The sequence below is a fragment of the Hyalella azteca genome, unplaced genomic scaffold (genome assembly GCF_000764305.2).
Source record: "Hyalella azteca isolate HAZT.00-mixed unplaced genomic scaffold, Hazt_2.0.2 contig3312, whole genome shotgun sequence".
Lineage (NCBI taxonomy): Eukaryota > Metazoa > Arthropoda > Malacostraca > Amphipoda > Hyalellidae > Hyalella > Hyalella azteca.
This window is the reverse complement of record NW_025933564.1, coordinates 6,067-23,575: the sequence shown is the minus strand read 5'-3', so window position 1 is coordinate 23,575 and position 17,509 is coordinate 6,067. Positions and strand designations below refer to the sequence as shown.

General features: G+C 36.6%; 1 protein-coding gene across 2 annotated transcripts; it reads right to left on the bottom strand.

The window, feature by feature from the left end:
* Window positions 1-4,965: 4,965 nt before the first annotated feature.
* On the bottom strand, window positions 4,966-12,573 carry LOC108668764 (carbohydrate sulfotransferase 11-like). 2 transcript variants are annotated; one of them, XM_047879542.1, is made up of 8 exons: window positions 12,315-12,573; window positions 10,764-11,009; window positions 10,330-10,485; window positions 9,820-9,941; window positions 9,305-9,418; window positions 7,222-7,443; window positions 6,844-6,934; window positions 4,966-6,086 (listed from the first exon to the last, which is right to left on the bottom strand). In XM_047879542.1, exons 1-8 carry the CDS (start codon window positions 12,393-12,395, stop codon window positions 5,994-5,996), a joined length of 1,125 nt encoding a protein of 374 aa, XP_047735498.1. In that variant the 5' UTR covers window positions 12,396-12,573; the 3' UTR covers window positions 4,966-5,993. The 2 variants fall into 2 exon arrangements, with proteins under 2 accessions (XP_047735498.1, XP_018011504.1); XM_018156015.2 differs by lacking the exon at window positions 12,315-12,573 and adding an exon at window positions 11,578-11,794.
* Window positions 12,574-17,509: the final 4,936 nt, after the last annotated feature.

Below are 17,509 nucleotides of genomic sequence, written 5' to 3'. Positions count from 1 at the left end.
TTACAGAAACCAAACTTATCGTCAGAAATTATTGGAAACTTGTTGAAAAGTTTTGTGAGTCTATAATGCAGGATTTCTTCAAAAATCTTATTAAGAAATGGCAAAGCTGATATTGGACGATAATTCCAGACATTGTGCGGGTCACCGGATTTAAAAATAGGTATGACGCGAGCACGTTTCAGTGAATCGGTTTATACACCACACGACATACATAGGTTAAAAATATGAGCCAAAACTGGTGCAACAGTGTCAGCTACAAGATACAACATGCTTGACTAAACCTAATCGATCTGAAGTGGCTTGCCCTTGCACAACCGTAAGAATTCCTTAATTTCAAGTTCAGAAGTGGGGAAAAGGAAGCCTGATGCCTCACAGATAGGAATTTCACGCGACACATTGTTAAATTCAATTGCTGCCTCGCTACCAGAAATTAGCTTGTTATTTTTTAACAATTCAATTCTTTTGTTAGCAACATTTTTTACAAGTAAGGTGTTGACAATTTTCCATCGAACTCTTGAGTCATTCGACCTCTACATGATTTTGGCTGAGTAGATATAATTTAATAATACTCCATAATAATAATATTAATACTAAATTAATAACATAAATGGAGTATTATTAATAAAATTGCACATCAACAATGATATATCTGTACGTAACAATCAGCTGGCGAAATCAGCAGATATCAATCTTGTACTGTTTTATCGACATTAAATGACGTTTTCCTGCAGCAATCAATTTTTCTTCGAATCACAAGACGGTAAAGAGAGATTTCAAGAACTTCATCGCAATTAACTCTTTCATTGCGATGTTGTATTACGAGTCAATGCTGTTTATTGACATTGTCTCAGCTATTTTGAAAATAAACAAGAAAATATTCAGGAGCCGGTTTAATTGGTCAAAGATTGAGGGCACATGCTTGCATTGTACTCATTTCAATCTCAGTCAGTATATAATTCGCGTATTCAATACAATACCAACAGCAATTATCGGAATATATACATACGAGAAATCAGACAAATTCATAATGTTTCTAATGTAACACTAGGAATATCACGTAATGAATATCATTAATTGCTACGGCCGTAATCCCACCTGCTCTCAACGTCGCCTGTTGCGATCCTGCTCTCAACGTCCTATATGCACCTGTTGTTATAATTTAATTAATTTTTTCGTGATATCTCTCGTTCTTTCTAGTGGAAAATTTGCCGTCTGTGGCATTGTTGAGGTTTGAATAATTGGCTGCCTCATATTCGTCTCATAAAAGCATTATAGCTGCTTCACAGCGTCCTGCCGGCACGTGGAAACTTCCAGACTACGCTCGCTCAGCTGCTAAGCTTTTGTCCACGGAGCATTTGCGAGCAAGCGGTAGCTGCCGACAATCAGAACAAAGAATTTAAAATAATAATTTTTATTTTATTTGAATGTAAAGTCACAAAATGTTGATATCACATTCAAAACGTAGCTAATTCATATAGACCGCAGGAACAAAAGTGGTAGAGTAATTTGACGATATTTTCCACACGTTAATTATTCGTTTATGAGACGCGCGAGGTCGCCTCGATTTCCATAACTGAGAGCTTTCGGTTTCGTTATCTGGAGTCGCTCAATGGTGAATGAATATCATTTAAATGACAGCAATTACGACGCAACATTAATGGCTTACATCATCATTACCATTACGTCGACTTAAAGTTTACGTCGTTAAGGAATATGGTGTGAGCATCGCTGTCATTAGAAGCCGGACAAAAATTGATAAAGGTAATTTAAAATATATCCTGCGACATTACTAGAGAAATTGTGATATTTTTTATCTGAATTATTTCAAGTTGGTATTCCTTTCAATTGTTATATTTATTAGCAAAGAACAAAACAAGTTATCAATCCTGCCTGCAATTTGCTGACGTTGGACCAAAAACATGTCATTACGGAGAGTTATTATAAAACATTATACAGAATATACTGTACAATTGGAAGATGATAACCAACCTGGCTCCCAAATTGGAAAGTGATACATCTAAAATTGTGACGTATTACAACGGAATTAGGGGAGACAGTGCAGAATTCCCGCATTTAATAACAGAGCCGCGGCCAGATTACAGACTCTTCGTGAGGGATCACTGTCCGCGGTAGGACCAAGGCTGTTTAACGCCTTACCAAAGGTGCTGAGAGGAGGGGAGTTTATCCTTGCGACTTTCAAGAGACAACTGGATAAGTTTTTGAAGAAGATCCCTGATCGTCTGGTTATGGGAAACTACCCTAAGCAAGTGACAAGCAACAGCATCTTGCATCAGCTGGCCCAAAGGAGCGCAAATACCCGGAACACGTTCAACGTTACATCCGCGTCCCGATGTAACGACCTACCTAGTGACGACTCGGAGACGGAGGACGACGAAGGCGGCGCATCAGCGTGACCGAGGACTGAGAAGTCCTAAACTCATCATAAGGTCATAAGTTAACAGACATAATCAAGTAATTCTAAAATCTCAAAGTTCTTCCGTCCCAAAGTACTTGTAAGGTTCAGCTCCTGCTGATCGGAATATTAAGCAGACAAGGAACCTTTAGCAACATTTGGGCACCGTATAATGGTTATGCAACTAGTTGATGTTCTGAAGAATGTTTATTAACAAATGACTCCATCATTCTTTCTTCATATTATACAGATGTAAAAGGATTTAGTTCTGCTTTAAACATTCGAGCAGAAATTTAATACCTAGCGTAACATAGTCAATTGCTGACGGGATTATAATGGAAAGATTGAGATTGTGCCACTAGAATTTTGATCAGAATATGATAATATGTTTCACCTGCCAAATGTATGACAAACGTAAATTTAAAAGCGTTGAAAGCTTTCCTGCAGAGGAAAAAGGTGTTGCTGCTATTTTCTGTTTTGCCTGGAGCCGAACGCGAATGAAGTATCAGGAACATTTGCATTATTAATTCGTGTACAAGATAAAATGGTTGCGAGACCCTTGTTGCATTGAGATTTAATTTCTTTTGATAGTATTTTTGAATACTATGCGTCTCTATACATAATTTAAATCACTTTTCTTGTTAAGTTTGTGTACTTTCATACATTAAAATGCGATTTTTCAAGTGTACGAATATTTATTTCCCCCCACTGTAGATGTCTCACGGTCAGTTTAGTCGTAGATTGTTCTATAAAGACCGTACTTCTGTGTATGAGTGAAGTCTTCATCGTCGATAATGTTACTCCAAGCTCATTGCCGTACTTCTACTGTTGGTGATAGTGACCGTACCGTTACTGACGACAACTGTGACCGTATCGTGTTGATGACCGTACAAATAAAGGTTTCTCGGTGTTTGAAAACTTGAATCTTCTGATTGCCGGCGTTGGATGCCGGCAATGGATAGGTAGGCTAATATATAACCACGCGGACTAGGCTGTTTGGTCAGCTCGACCTTTCGTGAAGGGCTGTAGAAGGGAAGGGCAGCACTTCACGACTTCACGTGAAAGGCTGTTCCTTGGTCAAAACTTTTGTAGACTATGACATACTGCCAACCATCGCTCTCATATAAAGGCATTAATAATTTACATAAATAAGCTGTATATATTTTTATCTATAATGATTCGATATTCAAATCCCAATAACATCGAATTGGTACATCGAAATGAAATTTGGCACTTGTGATCATGCCTGCACTTAGTGAGACACTTCAGGGTTTCACTAACTAGGAATACCTATTAGCGATATATTCTCGTAATTTGCGAAGTGGATATATTTTTTAATTATATCTCTTCGAGAATGCTTTACTTCCGAGAATGACTTACGCATTTTCAACAGGCACTGCCGCTTTGCTTATGAAGCAACAAATGTGGGTTGGGTTGGGGAGATTGAACTATCTTGCTTACAGCCCTCGAACCTAACTTTCACTTTCGTTCAATTCCTGCATTCAGCTATCTGCTGTCGCGTAGATGACTATATAAGCAATACTTAGTCATTTGCCATTACTAAGAATCGTGTTCATGCGTTGCTAGCCACGAGCGGGTGGCTCCTCAAGCTAGAAGATCATTTGACACGAACAAAACTCTAATCATTGGAGACGAAGCGATTAAAGCTACACTCAGGCCTAATTCTTATTTATGACGGCAATTTGATTAATTAATTTAATTTCGCAACATAATTCGTAAATATTAATCACTAATATTGACCATTTTGCTCTATAAATAGGGTTAAGACTAATGTAAATTGACTCGCCGAAAAGCAATTACCAATTAGCTTGCAACCCATTAACATAGAGAACAGTTCAGGGACCAGCTACACCAGCGAATGTATGTGCCTTACGTACGCCTCCAGGCCCCGCAAGGCATCCAGCGAACTTGCTTTACGCAGATCATCTAGACTCTAGAGTTTCGAGCACCCAAATAGGCTGACATATTAAAATGTTAAAACTATATCGAAGTCATACAGTTATCTCCTTTCGAAGCAGTTATTCCATTAATTAGGACATTGTTCATTGAATTTACGTAGTTTTTTCGTACTGATTGCCTTAGGTACATTAAATGTTTCTTTTGTAATTTATTGGCTTATTGGCTTCTGTAGTTTGTTGGCTGTTCGTTAGGTAGGTCCAACTGTCAAGCGGCTACACCTGACAAGCGGTAGAACAAGGAATATAGCAATGATATATCTTTGAGATTAATCATTCATGCATACTGGCTGAATATTAATGTTTATGAATAGAAAATAGAGGACCATATTAGATAAGTTCAGGAAAATGATTTTTTACGCAAGTGCCGAAGTAGCAGTTCGGGTCAAGATAAACTTATTTAAAGTTCATCGAAAGTGATGATGAAATTCTACGTACAATGAATCTTGTAGTCTTCAAAATTAAATAAGCTAATGAGATAGGTACAAACTCCTCCCTAAACAGGAACTTCTCCCTTCATTCGAGTTCTAATAGAAACATGTTTCATTTGGAGGGCTGAATAAGAACTTGATAATAAAGTTTTCAAGCATTTTAATTATTCCATTGATTATTGGGAGACGCAAATATGCATCCCTTGACAAAAATATTTGCTAATTGAAAGTAGGCTTGTTAAATACAGTAGCGACATTTGGTCCTTTACCGAAAAGCATTGTGCGTCTGGTAGCATAGGCTAATTAAACATTGCTATAAGATGACACACGGCGCTAGTGCCTTCCTGAAACATGCAAAAAATCCTGCACGGAATTAAATGAAACATGTATCTAATTTTTCGCTGAGATGGCAGCTACATTGCTCTTTCATAAAAAACTATATATATATATATATGCCATCCTGACGAGCTTTGATTTTTATACCCGTCTCTGAATATTGCGAATGTGGAAAGGACGAGTCAAAAGATACAAGGCGTTTTATTTTCACTTAGGGAAATGCGTCACTGCTCCAGAAATAAGCTTTGTATTATTATGAAAAGTTCAGGAAACACGCTTGAAGAATGAAACTCATCGTTGTTTTTGCCTTTTTCTGTCTACATAGCTCCATCAAGGGAGGAAGGGAGAGGGCATTTTTTAATGCATTTTTTCAGATTCGGCAGTGCCTGTCCCGAACGTATCGGATACCAAATACTCGCGCCCCGCAGTCGACCCGCGGTTATCAAAGAATAGACCGTATCCTAATCAGGTGCTTATTTTCCTCGTACAACCAGAACTTAAAGCGGACATAGAGCCGCTAATTTACACCGCTAGGCCAGCTTGGTGCGTCCTTGAGCTAGCGGATGCCAGGAATCAAAATTTTGATAGGATAAATGGAGTCATCATTATTTTGTTGTCGTAAGCAAACAATTGGACATTTGCTCAACTAAGACCTTGGTTTCTATTCAGATATCATGAAGCTACCACATAGTGATTGGTTCGCAACATGCACATCAAGATTTTATCAAAAACATATCATATATTATCAAATCTGTAATATTTCAAACAATATCAAATGCCTGTCGCTGCAAATATTAATAAATGCATTAAATATTGTAAAATGTAAATATTATTAAATCATTGCAAATAGCCATCCAGGGAATAGCCGAACAATTCGAAGTCAATCTTGTAGATCTCGTACAGTTTCAGGACGAGCGACTCTGGCAGCGTCTGCGAACAAGAGTGAGTATAACAAAAATTGAACTGGAAATATATTTGAGTTACCGTAAATTGCAGATCTAATGTTACTTTAATAATTTTACCAATGTCAGAAAATTTATTACCATGAGATTACCAACAAATGTTTATTTATGCTGCTTTTTCGTATTATGTATTATGAATTAATTGTAACGCCACTAGTAACAAATATATATGTTAATTATTTACTTTCAACTGTAGCATTCACTTCTAAGTACTTATACTGCGTAACAATACTTGCATTGTTTCATGATAAGTATCATATGTTATCAGACTTTTCGGCCTTGTCCAATAGTCGCTCCTCTACAACCTTCCGTTTTTGACTATATACATATGTATATGTGTCGTGCCAAAATCGCGGAATTGCCGATTCTATCGGCAGCCAGTTTTCCGAATCTGTGGAATCAGCATTTCGTTGCTGATTTAAAAAATCGGATGATAGAGGTGGAGTTAGAACATAAATTGACTGCTAGTGTTAGAAAAGGTTAGGTCAAGTTCCTATATGTTTAAATATTAAAAAAACTTTGCTCACTGACCCAACCCCAGATTCCTATAGTATAGGAATGCTGATTCTACAGATTCGGCAAATGTGCTGCTGATTCCATGGAACCGGCAATTCCGCTATTTCGGCACAACATATGTACTTAAAAAAAGTGATTTGTAACATCTAATTTATGAAAAGATAAAGTTGCGTCTTACCTTGAAGATAGATGATAAAGTTGCGTCTTACCTTGAAGTACTGAAAGGATACATCGCTCGAGTTCAAAATATCGCCGTAGGCTTTCTCCACATATTCGATGTGATATTTTGGCAGCAGGTAACTGGAAACATACAAATTTAGTGTAGCATTCTGGCAAAAGCTAATAAGCACATGGGCTGATCAGTATTAATTCATTCTTAACCAAAACAAATGCAGTGTAGAAGGCATTGCATATGTTTACAACAAGCTTTAAAACATTAGTGAGAATATGTTAGACTGAGAAACATTAGTGAGAAACCCAGTCATTTGTGGGAATATGTTCAGAAAAATACGACTCTGTCAACACCTCGTTCACTGGCCACCATCTACATAAAAATTGAGATGAAAATTCTTTCAGCCCTGACGCACCTGAGATCGTCGTTCCAGGTTTCCATTTTGACGATATATTCGTAGCTCAGGTCACACACTTTACAGTTGAGAAAATATGGAATCCAGTGAAGGTCGAACGACTGGTACGCGGCATCGTCAGCCAGAACAGGGACTTTTACTGTCTCTATCAGATACTCCGCAAAGTCCTTGAAAAGTGCCTTAGGCGATAGTGGGATATTCCTGGTTTTTACATAGCATGTCCTAGTGAAAAGGTAATGTCATTTTAAATACTTCCTCTGCATGCCATCCGTACAAAAAATTCATGATCAGATATCTTTTAATTTGATGTCAGGAATTTAGAATTAGAAAATTTCGATTCAATTGTAAAACAGAGTTTATATGAGTAAAAGTACAGCGCGAACAAAATATTTAGTTGCTTGCAAAATCGTACAGCGTCAATCACTCCCTGGGTACTCAGCACTAAGCCAAGGAAGAAGGATGGTAACGTTGTCGTTGTGTGCTTATATAAATTTATTATCTTAGAGTGATATACTGAGTGTGTGCGGTGTCTCGAGGAAAATAGGTAGGATATAAGAGGGGGCAGATGATGACCAGAAAAATTAAGAAGAAAATGAAATGTTAAAAAGCAGACGAAAAAGTTGCTACGTGCATTCTTTGATCTTTGGGAGATGCTCGAGTTGGTCAGTTAGAAATTGGGGTTGACTAGGGCTGGAAAATGTTAATGAGATTGCACGGTTGAGTGCTTTTTCATTTAAATCATTTATTTTTACAGGTTTTTTTATATTAATTAATACTAGGTATGCTGATTTTTTCACGATGCTAATGATGAAAAAATGGCAGGATAGAGACGCTTGCGATGGCAGGATAGAGATGCTTGATGGCAGGATAGAGACGCTTGCGGCTTAGGGTGGTGATGCCTTTATCGTTGGTCAGTTTCAATTCAAGTAATTGTCTATTGCTATGGCTGTGAACTCGTTTTGGTAGCCCGTCGTAGTTGTGGGATTCTTGTAGTATATGTGGTTAGGTGTACAAGGATGGAGGTTGAAGACCCAGTACGGAATCTTTGAATTGATGGTGTTGGAAGGTTGAATTCAAAGATTCCGTAGTTTGAAGGTTGAAGAGCTGAGGACCGTATGATTTGGTTCTCAACCAGTTTTTTGCGATTGTTTGTTTAAGACTGCGAGGATGGGGAAATTGCAAGACAAGATATTGCATTTTTTTGTGTAGAGCCTATAAAGATTTGAAATGAGACTCGTGTGTATCAGTGATAAAGAGTAGTGCTTTGTTTAATTTGGACTTCGTTTTAATAGCGGATAAATATATTTGGAATGGATGTGTAAAATTACCGGGTTTTGACGATGAATGATCCGACTAAGGCGGAGAATGGAATGTCGAGTTGGATGAGGTTGAATGTATTTTGTTTATATGAGTATTTTCCGTAAATTTGTGAGTGCTTTCATTTTTCGTGTTATTCGGGAACACAAACAGAATGGCATAAGTTTCAATCTAGAACTGCTCATTTGTTATGTGTATTGGTAGTGAGTGTTGTCTATTAGCATTCGATATATTTTTCTTTGCCCCTTGGGATTATTTTTGAGCCCATAGGGACGTTGTCCTTAATAAATTCGTTTTTCAATTTCCTTATCTGTTGCATGAGCGGTTATAGTCCCAGCGCTCGGCTGCCATATGCTTATATATAGAAGTTATTTGATAATTTAATCAATTGCTACATTGTTTGTGTTTGTTAGTGGGAATACAAAGTCATTAGTGCAAAAGCTATAACGGAAGGGGTTCTGGCTGAAGCAACCACAACAGCATACGAGAGAAAGCAGATAATGACGTATACGTCATTAGAAGGTATACAGAGCAGGTGAAGTAAACTGAGCAGTACATAGGTAAAAAAAGGGCACGGAAATAACAATCTAACTGATTGCTTGGAGGAGGAGAGATTATGTTTCGGTAATGGAGAAGGTAATTATCGGTAATGGAGAAGGATAAATTCACGCCATTGAAAGAATAGTTAATATATCAAATGCTAGGGGAACATAAGAATTTAACAAATGTAATGTCACTGACATTAATTCTCAGCCCTGGAACTCACGTTTCATTGATGCAAGGCTCCGCTTTATTGCGGTAGGCAGACACCAGCCTCGCAAACGGATGACGAACAGTAAGAATTTTTGTGAAGCTGTTGAGTTGTTGCAACGTTTCTTTCCTACGTACAAGATTATTCAACCTTTGAGGACTCGAAATATGTTCAAAATTTCTTGCAATGAAGTTAGTGGACTGTAAAATGTTACATTTTAATTTTTTATTAACGAATTAAAAATAATTCCCAACACAACCCCAAAAATAAAAGGAATTTTCTAGTTAATACTAAAATATGCCGATTAAGCCAGTTCAAGATGCAGTCAGACAGCTTCATCTCGAAATGGCCATTAATGTAAGAGCTCAACTAGTTGAGTATACATTGATATAAACGAACATTTCCATAAAATTACAAGTTTCTACACTAACTACAAACTGGTTTATGCATGAGAAAACTTGTCAATGAAACAAAGTATATATTCATCAAACCTGTCTAAATCAAAATGCGTAAAATTGAGCTTCACTTGCCCTGTGAGGCCAGGCTGCGGAGCCAACAGACGTTGTGCAACGCGATGACCATATCCTTCACTCTTTGATGAGCCGTTAAGGTAATGATTCAAAAGGTAATTGCACCACGAGGACGAGGCAACCTGAGAAAAGAGCACAGATATGCTGAATCATAATTGGCATCTGTTTATATTTCTTCACTCAAAAAATCTTCAACGATGACCTGATCTCGAAATTCTCAATTGTTAATTAAAAAAACGGGTACAAGAACAATGTATTTTTTTAACGAATAAGCAAATTCAAAGGTGATAATTTTACTTTTTACACCAAAATTGGTCTTTTGAAGTTTGACTGGTAAAAAAATGATTATGTAATGATTACCAATAAAATGTATTGATTACTAATACCGAGCCAATAAAGAAAGTCATTTATCTAAGTAAATTTGGTTAAATAATAACATTTATCTACTAAATATAATTGAACCGAATTTCATTCGGCAGCGAAAATTCTAAGTTGTAACCTAAGTCAAACCTTAGCAATCATGCACACTACGATCTTTTCCCGGTTGAGCCAAAGTAAACGATTTCTGAGCACGCCACCGAAATGTTCCACGCCACCGAAAGACGCCTGGTTGCGGTGCTTGTCGCATCCCAGCTGCAGCCGCTGCCGTCTCTCGGCAAACTTTATCTTCAACGATGAGTTATTAATTTAATTGGCAGCCCGGTGTATATTTCGGATACAAACGAGTGCACTACGTAAATTTCCTGGAGGTTGGGCTTCCTAAATCACCAGATATACCAAAATAAGCACTAATCTATTATGTTCGTCTAAAAAACTTCATTTATAAGTAGGACTTAAGCATAATCGTCAAAAAGACCAGTATGGCGCATGGAAGCTAGTGCTATAAACTTAGTGTGATATTTTTCATTATTGATACTGCAGTTGACATTCCACGCTTCGTTCACCTCATGTTCGACACCTCCAGTAGACTCAATTGGTAAGTCCTTCACGTTGTTCTGCATTAGTTTCAGACGGGTTTGGACAGGACTTGTGTCCGTTGTCGGCTCTTTAATGTCCATAATTTGTTTTGAACGTATTGAATTCATTGAGAAATTAGTTATTGTTTCGCTGCTATGAGCTCCACTTGCTGAACTCCCGTGGTTTGTAGGCGGCAGTAGTTGGGTTGGAATCTGAAGTTTTACTCGGTGCATCTGGAATATGAAAATTTTTAAAATGTTTAGTTACCATTTCTCATCCGCAGTTCTATATTTTATTCGTTTATTACTTAGGAACTTTTATTAATATAATTTAAATGGGTTAACGTCGAACTCACTTTATTAAATGGTCACTTCATGGCGATGATTATCTTTGTTCAAATAGTTCAACATTTAAAAAATTATTTTCTCAGCAGTAAGAGAAAACAGGCAAGGACAAATATCTATATTGATACGAATTCCTCTCAAGGAATGACTAGTTCGAACATGTCAAGTCAATATTATTATATGCATTTAATCATTATTTGAGTATTCAAAATATATTAATGTCAAGCAAATTTAGGCTTAATATTAACCAAATGTGAGCGCTCACATAAACTGCAATTACCATTGCCCATTGCACATAAAAATACCATTGCACCACAATTTTAATGCTGTTTTACAGCCTGCGATGGTTTATTATATAATAACGATGGACATATTTGTCTGGGGTCAGTTAAGTTGGCTCCGGGCAAATTTTATTTTAATTTGAGCCAAATATGAGCCACATTTAAAATTAACTTACCTCGTACAGCAGTGCAACCACACCAATTGCGACGAGAATAGGCATGAATATTTTCGGGCTCCTTATTCGTGGAGGTCTCATGCTGTGTTTTTTTTTATTTTAACTGCGAAGTGGAAGAGATGCGGAGTGGGGGAGGAAAATTAGTTCTAATTAACAACCAATAGTCAAGATACACTTTGAGGAGCAAAATCATCTGCTATTTGTGTATGTCTGACGCCGTTCAATTACAGTTTATAGATGAAACTTTCATTTTTTGAGTTACGACAATATATATTATATTCTGCGAGCATTTTAATGTTGCGCAATTATTGCGTCAAAATTATAATCAGGAACAACGCCTGGCCGAACAGAGTTAAATTTGCTTCCGAAATTTTGTGCGGGAGAATTTGTGCATGTTTAGTTTATGAAAAAAGGTTCACTGCGCTAAAAATTTTGTCTCGCGGGCTGATCAGCCAAGATCTTGCTGTGGCTTCTGAAGGTGTGATCTTTGTGGCTCCTAGAGGAATATTCCTTGTAGTGGCTCCTAGAGCTTTATGAATGATCACATAAACTGCAATTACCATTGCCCATTGCACATAAAAATACCACTGCACCACAATTTTAGTGCTGTTTTACAGCCTGCGATGGTTTAATATATAATAGAGATGGAGAAATTTGTCTGGGGTAGATTCAGTTGGCCCCGGAACAATTTTATTTTAATTTGAACCAAACATGAGCCACATTTAAAATGAGCTTACCTCGTACAGCAGTGCAGCCACACCAATTGCGGCGAGAATAGGCATGAATATTTCCAGACGACATATTTGTGAAAGTCTCATGCTGCGTGATTATTATTTTAACTGTGAACTGCAGAAGATGCGGAGTGTGGGAGGAAAATTATTTCTGATTAACAAGTAGTCATGATATATTTTGAGGAGCTAATGACCTGCTATTTGTGCATATCTGACGCTGTACAATTACAGTTTAAGTAGCACGATATTTGTAGGAGGAGACGGATTTTCTAATGTACCCCTTTTTGGCCGTTTTCTATAAATTTCACGTTTTCTTTCATTTTTTCCAAAAATTTATACGAGCAAATTGTTTTTTATTTTACATTTTACGCAGGTGTATGAAATTTCAGCAAGATCATATGACAAATGTAGAAGTTTTTCTGGAGGGTAGACGGTCTCCTTAATTGATGCGAGGTTGTTCTTTGTTTTGTTTGAAGGTACAACTAATAAATAATGTATGATGTGAATTAGACGCCAATAGTTATTCAATTTTTAATGAAACACTATTTTGTAAAAAGTGTCAAAATGGGCCCATTGCCCCACCCCTGGGGCAATGGGCTCGGGGCAAGGCGCTCACCCTTGGTCCCTTCGCCACAATTGCATATTTTTCGTTAAAAAAGATAAAACAACACTTTACAGTTAAAAACAAGAAAATGTAATAAAAATGACATTCATTCATTTATTAACAACTCAAAAATCATATCCTTAACTTGAAAAAATATACTCTTGGCTTAAAAAATCTATCACTGACGTTAAGAAAACTATTTCATTGACATAAAAATATATATCCTTGACATGAAAAATACATCCTTGCTATAAAAATTCGTCCTTGACATGAAAAAATGTATCCTTGACTAGAAAAAATATATTTAATTGACCAGAAAAAAATTTCGTTCCAGTTTCGTCCATAATCCAGATATTATGTGCAGAGAATTCGTACCTAATCGTGATTTCAGCCAACAGCATAAAAACTCATCAACTTCTGGCTCATTGGTGTTGACTGAAATCAACTTTTGGCAAGACAGGAGTCAATAACTCGATAAGTGGTCATAAATACGCATAACTAGAAACTAAACCTGCTGCCTTGAGGCGGCAAATCAAAAAATCATGCAATATGAAGTGTAATTCGTAGTTCAAAAAGTTAGTCATAATTTTGAAAAGGTCATTGAGACAAATCTAATGATGTATAACCGGAGGTGGTCAGTAGCGCGCTACATGTAGCGGCCGCTACATTTTCAGTAGTAGTAGCGGCGCTACATTTAAGCAATTGTAGCGGTAGCGGTAGCGGCCGCGGCCGCTACATTTAAGCAGTTGTAGCGGGATCGGTAGCGGCGCTACATTTAAGCAATTGTAGCGGTAGCGGTATTGCCCGCTACATATTTAAGTAGCGGTACGGGGTTTTGCCGCTACAGCGCTACCGCTACATTTATAGATAAAGCCTTTAGATTTTACTCAATAGTATTAATATTATTTAAAAACCAACATGATACATACATAATATNGAATTATTTATTCATATGTTAGTGACTTATTCCATGGATAAAATTTCTTATATATAAATATATATATATATATATGTATATATAGTCATCTCATTTGGAACGCGTATTAACATTAATAGCTATGGTTGGATATTTCCTTTTCATCTCTCGTCATCTCTCGTTAATTATTGAAGTGAAAGTTTTGACCCGGATAATGAAATGCACATTTTCAAAATGTGTAAGTTGCAATATCTATTCGATCAATTAAAGAAACTTGATGAAATGGAATTAAATTGAGGCTAGATAGTTGCTGTTTACGTTTGAATAGTTGAGATTATCTAATATTACATTATTCTTAACGTACCGTACACTAAAAATATTACTACAGTATTAATTAATAATAAATTAATAATTTTTAAATAGTATTAATATATTAATACTTTTTTAATGAATTAAATATTTATAAAATTAATAAATACAGTTTTTAATACATAGATAATACATTTTCAATAGGTTTTTCAATTTATTATCAATTTCGTTACTAATAGATATTATATGAATATGAATTTTGTGCTAATCTGCTTGCAGACATATGTTCCCAGGCCGTGATTTCATTACATTTAGAAAAATTTCGTTACTCAGAATGAACTGGTTTTAACTCAGTTTTTTAAAACAAATTTTCTTCAACCATGATCATTTCCAATGATTTCTTCATAAACAGATTTAAATTTAGCTTAAAGTATTTTTACATCATTTTCATTAGTACATTGAGCTAATATGCGAACTAAATACTATTGAATTGTTTTAAAAATTATACCAAAAATGAATTTGGGGTTCATTTGCCATGAACCCCGTTGTTCATTGGTTCATCATCTAATTGTTTCTAAATCATTATTATGCATTTACATATTGTTTCAGTCGAATTAGGGATTTAATTTTTGGGAAGTAAATATTAGTCGATCGCACCACGATGTTGTTATCTTTATACTACCGAACTTTACAATGTTGTTCTCTCTGCCTGTTCGATAAAATTATGGTGAAACATTTTAGCGATTAAATTAAATAAGAAAAATACAATTTCATATAAGTCCCAAGCATGAATTTATAGCTATTAAAAGCGAAAGTGAATGTACGCATACTCACAATGAAAATAAGGGTTTATATAATTTGAAATTATTAGGATTCGATTACATCAAATTATACACTTCAGCTGAACAGAACATTAAAACAAACTTTATTATGTCATTAAAAATGAACCTTTTAATGTGAGACAGCTGATATTTTCTAAATGTTTTCATAATTTCTTTGTTAAACTTCGTGAACTATTTTTATGCTACGTGTAAATGATTTTTAGTGGCGGTTTCTATGATAAAAGTTACACTCCGCCTAGTTTTCTTCTATCAAAATTCGTAAATGACCATCACACCATCAACTCCTCATACTCAAGATATCGTCTACATACCATCTAAATTTGAATAACCTGATTTTTTCCGAGCCCTTAAATAATTGCCACCAATGAACATGTTATGGTATAAAGTTGTATTTTAAGTGTTGCATCGATCTGATATATACGTTTCCCACACAATTCTTGTTGCACACTCCAGCATGATAGAATGAAATGATTGTTGGAGCTTCTGGTATTTTCATACTAAATGACACTTATGCATGACCAAATAAATTATTATTCTTTTGGCAACACAATCAAACAGTTGTCGTTGGTTTCAGTGCTTGAACACTTAACAAGCTACTTTAACCAAACCTTTCTTGGGGGAGGTTAGGTTAGGCAAGGTTTTACTATTGTAGGATGTTTGGATAGGTGCGGTTAAGCTAGGTTGGGCTAGATTAGGTAAACAAAAGTTTATTTCGACAAATTCGTATGCATACCATCACTACTGCTGCACAATTGCGGGAGTACCATGATAGGGATATTGTGTGTATTGTTTCAAAGTTGTCGTGGCAGTAAGTGAATGGAAAAATGTATTCAATGAATTAAATGAAAACGGTTGCTTAATTATTGGCTCAGCCACCACGGGAACCTCACTTCGAGGAGTCCACACTGTCGTTCCGACACAACTGCACTGCGACAGAAGCCGCTGGCTAGGCTGACTGGCGTTCTATGTGCTGCAGGGCAGATGTAGAGATTGTTGATATCGCAGCACAGCAGGTTACTTCTCGAATTGAAATGAATGTAGCCAGTAACTTTGTACTGAAATGGAGATTTTACATGGGTTGCCAGATACTTAAATTAAAATCAGTGTAGAAATGCTGCTTAGGATTAAAGTGGGAATGAGTGTAGCGGCGGAGATTTAAATTACAGTGTGAAAGAATGTGGCTGTATATCTTACGACTCAAGTTACAGTATAAAAGAGTGCAGCTGTGCAACTTTGACTGCATGTTTTTGTGAGAGTAGCTTCACAACGTTGAATTAAAGAGCGTAGAAGTGTGGCTGTGCAGCTCTGAGTTGAAATGTGCAAGAGAGAAGCCGCGTAGCTCTGAATTAAATTGAGAAGTGATGAAGTTCAGCGTGTGGTATTTATAAAGTCATAAAAATGAGTCCATTCGAAATATTTAAATTTAAGATTATTAAGAAATTATAATTCGAAACGCGAAAATACTCAAATTTGAAAACATCAATACAAATTTGCACATTTTGCCACGTTTTTTGCAGAAATGAACTTATTTTTACAAGGTGATCTCTGGACACGGTTGTCATGCCGTACGGCCTCCAGCCTTCCGTAAAATTTTGCTGCTATTGTCTCTTCTACTTATGAGATGATCACAACACATACCAAGTTACTATGACAGTTAATTGTAGTAGGTGAATATTAAATCAATGATTTCATACCCATGACACTGAGACAAAACGAGGAACGTTCTGTGAAGATACAGTGTGGATAAATAACTTATGTGCTATACATTGTAACAAGCCTGCAGTTGTTTGCGAACTGATACTCCTCGTTTATTTTTCTCAAGTTTTCTAAATGTCATAACGACGCATTGGCGCATGTTTTAAGTTTCTTTTTTGGCTTAAGGTAATGGACGCAGCTGCAGAAAATGAAGCGTTTCGCATTCCGCGACGCGTAACTAGTGCTTACTGAGATTCTTCTAGTGTTTATTTAGATTTATTTTTGAAACAAATTTTCCTCATTTGTTTCTTGTTTTCGATTGAAATTAGTTCTGTGGTTATTTGTTCCATTCGCAAACTCTCCTCCCCTACCGCGAACAATTAACACATGTCAACTGTCTGTCAGGTGTCTGTTTCTGCGACCACCTGATGGATTTGTACTGAGGGTCTGGGTACTATTGTTCCAAGTATGACTAAGGCAGGACAAGTGAAACACGATTAATGCTAGAACTATTATAATAATAAACTGGCTCGGTGAGTACAGAAGGACGGGGATTGACAGGTACAGCACAAGTATGTGCCGGAGGAGCGGCTAGCAAGATGACGGCTAGACAGTACCGCTGCGACTGACGAGCGATGCACTGCTCTGGCTATAAATAGTCCTTAACAGGGATGACGTCACTAGGCGTGACTCTACCATGTGGGTACAGAACAAGCTATTAGATGGTGACGTATTATAACCTAGATGGTGATAGAAGATCACCGGACATGTCTAATGGCCACTTCCTAGGCCTGTCGAGAAATGGAAAAAACCAACAAGCAAGAGTTGAGAAAGA